Genomic DNA, 7,938 nt, shown 5'->3' on the forward strand with positions numbered 1-7,938 from the left:
GGTAAGTTATCCTCACTATATTGACAAGGTCTAAGGCACCAAGGCCGGCCCTTTATCGAATTGAGATCCGGGTATTTGTTGTTATTGCTTTGATATGTTTGCATCCTGGTAGCTAGGATGGTATATGTTAGAGACCTGGTTAAGGTCGGTTCCCTGATATGTAGGGTGATGCTATGCTAGTGACCGGTTAGGTCGGTATCCTGGTTAGGATGATGATATGTTATGTGATCTGTTTGATCGGCTTGTTGACTGTGAATTCTTATATGATTGTATGTTTATGTGCACATGGTTGTTTGGATTGGAGTTGGGTTAAGGCGGGTCCTGCTTTGTGCTGTAGGCCAAGATACTTAGGGCGGACCGGGTGTCCCGAAGGCCCAGCAAGCGGTCCAGTTAGGCTGTAGGCCCAAGAGGGCGGACCAGACGTGCCGAGGCTCGGAGAGTGGACCAGGCCGACTGAAGGCCCGGTACGGGCGGACCAGTCATACTGTAGACTCAGAGAGTGGACCAGGTGGGTTGTAGGCCCGATGCGGGCAGACCAATCACACTGTAGACTCGATGTATATGACTAGATTCGGAGGGTGGACCAGGTGGACTGTTGGCCGGTACGGCGGACCAGTCTGACAGTAGACCCGAAGTGCATGGTTGTTCTGTGTTCTGTTATGTTATGTATGCTATGTATGATATGGGCCGGAAGGCACTATGTTATGGGCCGGAAGGCATTATGATTTGGACCGGAAGGTCGTAGCCTGGAAGGGCGTATGGGTGGTTGGAATTTTGAGGATATCTCACTAAGCTTTCGGGTTTACAGTTGTGGTTTAATGTTTTCAGGTTCTTCGGGAGACCGTGGCAAGGCGAAGGCGTGATCGTACCGCTCCTCATGTTTATGTTGGGATGTGATTCTGGGAATACTCTAAATAAATTGTATTGAAAACCTCTTTGTAATAATTTAATGAAATCAGGTTGTTTTTGAAAAGTTTAAATTGGTTGGAATTTTTCGTTCGTTACAATTTTTCGATTGTTTTTTTGTCATTATATATGAACATGTAGATTCTCTTTTCTGCTAAGCTGTGTAATTTTGTTTTAGTAAACAATATGAATAAAATCTTATGCTTATTAATTATCCAAGGCATTGAAGATAGAGACATAGAAACATATAATTTCTACTCAGAATTTTTAAGATATAATGATTTTTTTGGATTTAAGGACTACTTGTAAATGGTAATCATCTATATGTGATCGCTTAAACATTTTGATGGAGATTGGACCGAAAACGATAAAAACTAAAAGAAGTTTTATTCAACTCCCCTTTTTAGGGAATGATTATATGTGAAGAGAAAGATACCATAAAAAATAAGTATACTTCTACTACTTAACAAACTTCAATTCAGCCCCAAAGCTCCAGCAGATTCCCCTAACTACTTTTTCTACCTCTACTTCATTTACCCCAAAAAAGACCATATTGCCCCTGTGTTGACTTACATCGGATTCTCTCCCACATATAACTTTTCGTCCTTTTATAGTTGATTTTAGATGCTATATTGGGGTTTAAGTCCATTGCTTTGTATTTGGTTAATAAGTCATTAATGAATGGTTTGCAATGCTTAGTATATCTTTAATTTTGAGTTTTTACCCTTTTTGAGTTTTTATCTTGTGTGTACTATTTCATTAGTTATACTTTATAGTTGCATTTATGGATGTTTTTATTCTTTTAATCTGTTCCCGAGTTCAACTTAACGGGAGAAAGAAAAGGAAATTGATGGAAATGAGAAATAAATAAAAGAAACTGTTGTTCCTGAGATTCATTAAAGGAACGAAGTGGAGGGAAATGGAAGGATCACTTTCTCTCTTATCTTTCCTTCCGATTTGGGAGGATTTGGAAGGAAATAAGAAAATGATTCATTTTTCTTCTACTTCTCTCCAACTCGATAACACAAAACAAATTTTGTTTTCCTTTCCATTATCTTCTTTTCTCTTCTTTTCTTTTCTTTTGATAAACTTGGGAACAGGGTGTTTAGTCTTTGTTGAAATCTAATATTACATGCTAAGCTTTCTTAATTGGAAGAATGTGACTTTAAATTAATAATTCTTAATAATGGACCTGTTTGTTATTAATAGTTACTTGCTTTTAAAGTTCTAATAAGAATGTTGTTAGGATTTGTTAAAATAAAACTTAATTGTTCATTGTTTGTTTAGAGAAATTTGTTTATTATGGGAATATCAATTGAAGCAAGTAATTAGTATTTTGTTAATTCATCCACTTTTAGTTTAGATCTGTGTAATTCATTGATTTTTGTTAATTCATCCACTTTTAGGTCTAATTTGTTTTTTTTCCTTCTAATTTTCAAATAAATGTTCTTTTGTAATGTAGGCATGGTTTATTGTTGAGTTTCATAAAATATTTTGTCCATGATTGATTTTTTACGTTTTTTTTTTTTTCAATTTTTATAATTTTATATTTTATTATATAACATAATCATTTTATAATTAATCTATACATAATTGATTATGTCTTAAAAACACATTGTAAACTTAATTCAAATTAACAATTTTACAATTACCGAGAAATCATGTAAGTTTCTAAAAAGATAATTTTGGAAATATATTATTAACTTTTAAAGTTGTTTTACCTTGGTCTCGTATAATATACGGATTATAACCTAGTAAATTCATATATGACTAGCATGATGATATGACATCATTTGGGTGTAATAACATATTGCTCATACCAAACACCTTTAAATTAAAATACATTCTCCAATCAATCCACGCTTATTTGTATTTTGTCTACGTGTCATTTTATTCCATATGTTTGCTATTGATTTATTCACACAAAAATAAGAATTTTGACAACATGATATCTTTATTTTTGTTTTGAAAAATAAAATCAAATGTTTTCTTCAAATTTTAATATTAAAAAATATCAAAAACATTATAAATAATAATATTGTTTTTAAGAATTCTAAACAAAAACGAAAATGTTGGTTCAAAAGAAAATCTTTTTTCAAATGTGAGTGTTTAGCAGAAAAAACTAAATGTTATATATATACCAAATGATTTCTACTCTAACGTTATCCAGGGATTCAGGGTTCGAGTTTTGTTTTATATATATATATATATATATATATATATATATATATATATATATATATAAAAGAAGATTTGAACCCTCAATTTCAATGAGGAAGGACGACATCGGATACCTTTGTAGTAGAAAGGGCCACAACGGATATTGTTGGAGTAGAAACCCTTTAGTAAATGATTTTTTATAGAACACCAAAAATAATATAATGAATTTAATCGAATCCTAAATGATATTAATAAATTATATATGCCGTAAAAAATCAGAACACCTAATATATTATAATGAGATCATCATGAAGTACAATTGACCACGAAATGCAAGTAGGCGGCTGTTGTAGATAGAAAAGGCAATAATTAAGAGGCTCTCCCAGCTACCGTTACCCATACATTTGACTTCAATATCAATGACCAATCGTGTCTTTAAAGCGAAGCAACACCTATATATATTTGGTAAACCCAAGTTGACCAATTCACCAAACGCTGTGTGAATGAATATTTTAAACCTATATATATCAAGTTTATCCATGTGTATGTGAACATCCAACTGTTATCATGCAAATCTGTTGACCAATTGCTGTATAAAACTAGAATCCGTGATGCCATAAATCCAACAACACTTCCAAAGAAAAAACAAACACTGCCTTTCTGTATAATCTGCATCCCGGAATTAAACCATGGCATCCAATGACTCCGCTATTCCTCCACATGCCCATGCCGCCGTTAGTATGGAGGTACCACTAAAGACGTCAGCGCCACCACCGGAGTACAGTGCTACAAGAGGCGCAGGTGGATCTAAGAAGCATGCAGTGGTTGATGTGTTCTTCAGGGTCGTGCTTTTTGCAACTTCCGTGGCTGCTATCGTTCTTCTGGTCATTTCTAATCAAACTGAGCTTATTCCGATTGCACCCGGGATAGCAATATCCAGGACTGGAAAATTCAGTCACTCCCCAGCTCACATGTAAGTAACTTCAGCTTCAATCACCAAAACCATTGGCACAAACTTCATCTATTATGGGACATGATATTAATTACGCTCTTTTTATGATGTAGAAACCTTTTGGCAACGCTCTGCACGGCTGCTTTATACAGCATCATCACCGGTTTAATATCAGTTTTCGCACTCAGGAAGCCAGGAGGAACCTCAACAAAGCTAAATTTTCATTTTGTGATAGTCGATTCAGTAAGCTCCTGAACCACACTAATTTATTTATAATGGATCCATGTTTCATTCGTATATAAGCAAAACAAAATAAAATAATTTTATCTATGAAAAGGATACTAACATATAATCGTCGGGTATGGTGCAGCTGCTATTAGGTATCATGGCTGCAGCAACAGGAGCATCAGGAGGTGTATCTTACGTAGGACTCAAAGGAAACTCTCATAGCAGATGGAACGAGATCTGTGACACGTACGATACTTACTGCCTCCGCGTTGGAGCCTCTATTGCTTTGTCGCTCGCATCCTCCGTAACACTTCTACTGTTGGTTTGGATCAATGTCTATGCGCTTTCCAAGAAGATCGCCAGGCGATAGTTTACTACATATCAAAAATATTTCCGATGTACAAGTTTCATGTTATTCATCTTTTGTAGTGTAAATTTGTATGTACATTTACTTCTTGCCAGTTTTGTTTTGTGTTTGTAATATTTGTGGTTGATAAAGATTGCATTAAAGTTATTGTTGATTTTGTTATATTTCAAAGCATTACGGGTCCTACATATGTTGAAAGAGAAAGATAAATCTTAGCATTCCATCTTTTCGTCGTTCCACGACTTTCGAGCATTTGATCTTTTTGACTTTAGAATATATAATTTATGGATTCAGAAAAATTTATAAGTGCTTTATGACGTGAACGCAAGCATTTATGTTTAAAGAGTATTAGATAAAAAATGTGTCGATATCTACTAGGGTATATGGATGCTCTTTTTCCCATTGAACATTCGTATATGGATGCTCTAAAAACAACAGTATTTCAATTAAACTCTGTTTTTTAATTAAAAGAGGTTTATTACAGTGTTTGAGGACAAATGTGTAAATATTAAAATAGATTTTTCGAAATGAATAAAAAATACTTTATCCTGAACAACTGATAAACTAAAAAGTTGCTATCTATTAAAAGTTAAAAATAATGCTCTTCCCACTTGATTATAAAATAATATGTATTTCTCTCGTATTTATCATTATCTTCCATTTTCAAAATCACCAATTATGACTTAACTTGCAAATATATCACGTTAAATCCAAACATATTGAATTATGAATCATTTTTAAAACAGAAATTAAATATCTTTCTATTTTTTGTTTTTATAAATCATTGTATCAAATTAAAGATAATGATATGTGTAACATTTAATGTTTATTTAATGATATTTTAGTATATATCAATATAACACATGTCAACATTTAAATGGACAACCTGATTAATAGGAACAAAAAATAGAAGAATATTTAATTTTTCTTTTTAAAATCCTCTAAACATATATTTTGACCTTAATTTGTTCTTTTAATTATAAAAGATTACGATATTTTTTAATTAATTCGTTACATAATCACCAGATTGCATTAGACTTATATATATTGTTTTCTAAAATCTACTGTAACTACAATAATATAAATCATCAAACCTATAAATTGTTGATTAAAGCGGTCACCATTACCTTCACGCAGTCTTCTTTTCATTCAAATCTACTCCTGCATCGTTTTCAAACTCACAGGTACATATATAACCATAATATTTTCTTCTTTTTTCCTTTTCAATTTGTAATCGGTATACACTTTTAATGCGTTTTTTTTCTTTTGCACAAACAACATTATACTTATGTCAATATGTCTACAACATAGATTGTACCATTTTGCCCTTCGACTAAAACTGACAACTAGAATATATATCACACTTTAATAGGGACAAACAATATGATTTTATGATATTGTTTAACAAAGTTTTATGACATATTATTATATATTCCTCTTATTCCAATGCAAGAAACAACAATCTACTTGTGTCAATTCTTGTATTATAGCATCATACTTTAATTTCTGCTTATTACAACACATATTGTACAGTAAAAAAGTCTAAATGTTCATATTTTATATGAAAAGAACTCTACTTGTTTATATTTTATAATAAAACACACATTCGGACGTTTTTCCTTTCTACTAGAAACGACCACTACAATATATCACATTATAGCAGGGACCAAAAAATGTGATTTTATGTTAGTGTTTAACAAATGTTTATTACATTGATATTGCAGGTAAAAATAGGGACCATTACTTTAATTAAAGTTTATGTGGTTGTTTATTTTTCAAAATGTCAACACAAGTGTGTGCATACTGTTTGTGTGTGTAACAATGTTAAAATGTCAACACAACACGTGCCACAACTTAAGTGTTTGACTTTTATATTGCATGTTACAATATATTTGTAACGTCCCAAAATACGAAGTAATTATTTTTTATTTTTCAGTCAACCAAAACCATCAATCATTCATTTCAATATCATTCAAAGTGTATCAATGTAGAAAATATTTATCAGAGTACAAATCAAAATTATAAAATACGGAACACCGGTGGATGTTATGCGATCATGTCAGGCCCTTCCCCTTTAAACTAGAGGTACCTGAAACCATAAACATAAATTGTAAGAAAAAAGTTTAGTGAGTTCCTCAAAATACCACACATCATACATATATCGGGCCCTACCCGACATTGGGCCCCACCTGATACATATCTGTCAGTCACATGTGGTGGGCCCTACCCAACACATTCATCAAGCCCCGCCCAACATCTGGCCCTGCTCGATATACATACAAATGATGGGTTTTATATGTATAAACATGAATAAATCTTTAACACTTAAGGGTACATGCAACCTAAAGATCTAAGTCATAAAACTATTGATGTAACATTCTATTGAAAAATAGAAACCTTCTGATCCTAGGTAATTTCGACAATTGTAGATGAAAAACCACATCTCTAGAGTAGGAGGAGTGGCCAAAAATTTAAGCTCAAGGTGTCTTTTATAGTGCAACTTGAAACCTTATATAACCCTAGATGAATAAATTAATATTTATTCAAATTGGTAATTATGCAGTTTTCCTATTTATCTGCAATGAATATTCTAGATACTGTGGAATACCCTAGAATTCATCCACCTCCTTCTGTCACACCCCCGACGGAGGTAGAACATATTAGGCTGTGCGACGAAGTTCATGGATCACATATAAACTGAATATATAGCACAAGTACAACGATAAACAAAACAACATTTATATTCCATCATAAAATTCAAATACAAGGTTCTTACTAGATAATATAGTAGTTGCCTTTAAACAGGTAGGAGTACATAATAAAAAGTAGTAAACTAAAGTGCCTGAGATTCCGGAGTATCCGTCGTTCGAATTTTCTTGATTATTGATTTCCAGAGAATACATGTATTTTGAAAGTCAACACGAGGTTGGTGAGAGTCACATGTTTTCTGTTAACACAATAATACTTTTAAAAAGTCTAAAAAATATATCTTTGTATGTACAACAATAGTTAAAACAGTGTTTGCAATGAGTCTTTAAAAGCCAAAAATGTATTTTTGTATAAGTGAATCCATACTTCAAACTATGTTTGTAACAAATACTTAAAAGTCAAAATGTATCTTTTGTATAAGTAAACCCATACTTTAAACTGTATTCGTAATAAATCCTTGAAAGTCAAAATGTATCTTTTGTATAAGTAAATCCATACTTTAAAATGTACTGCTAATAATTAATTGAAGGCAAAATGTATCCTTTGTATAAGCAATTTTCATACTTAAAATGTACTTGTAATAATTCCTTGAAAGTCAAAATGTATCCTTTGTATA

At 32.4% G+C, this 7,938-nt stretch overlaps 1 protein-coding gene across 1 annotated transcript; it reads left to right on the plus strand.

Annotated features, from left to right (window-relative positions):
• Positions 1 to 3,627: 3,627 nt before the first annotated feature.
• LOC145052930 (CASP-like protein 1) lies at positions 3,628 to 4,775 on the plus strand. Its single transcript, XM_079000858.1, has 3 exons — positions 3,628 to 4,039; positions 4,132 to 4,261; positions 4,389 to 4,775. Exons 1-3 carry the CDS (start codon positions 3,756 to 3,758, stop codon positions 4,614 to 4,616), a joined length of 642 nt encoding a protein of 213 aa, XP_078856984.1. The 5' UTR covers positions 3,628 to 3,755; the 3' UTR covers positions 4,617 to 4,775.
• Positions 4,776 to 7,938: the final 3,163 nt, after the last annotated feature.

This window comes from Lactuca serriola, chromosome 5 (genome assembly GCF_051521515.1).
Source record: "Lactuca serriola cultivar US96UC23 chromosome 5, Lser_US96UC23_V15, whole genome shotgun sequence".
NCBI classification, from domain to species: domain Eukaryota; kingdom Viridiplantae; phylum Streptophyta; class Magnoliopsida; order Asterales; family Asteraceae; genus Lactuca; species Lactuca serriola.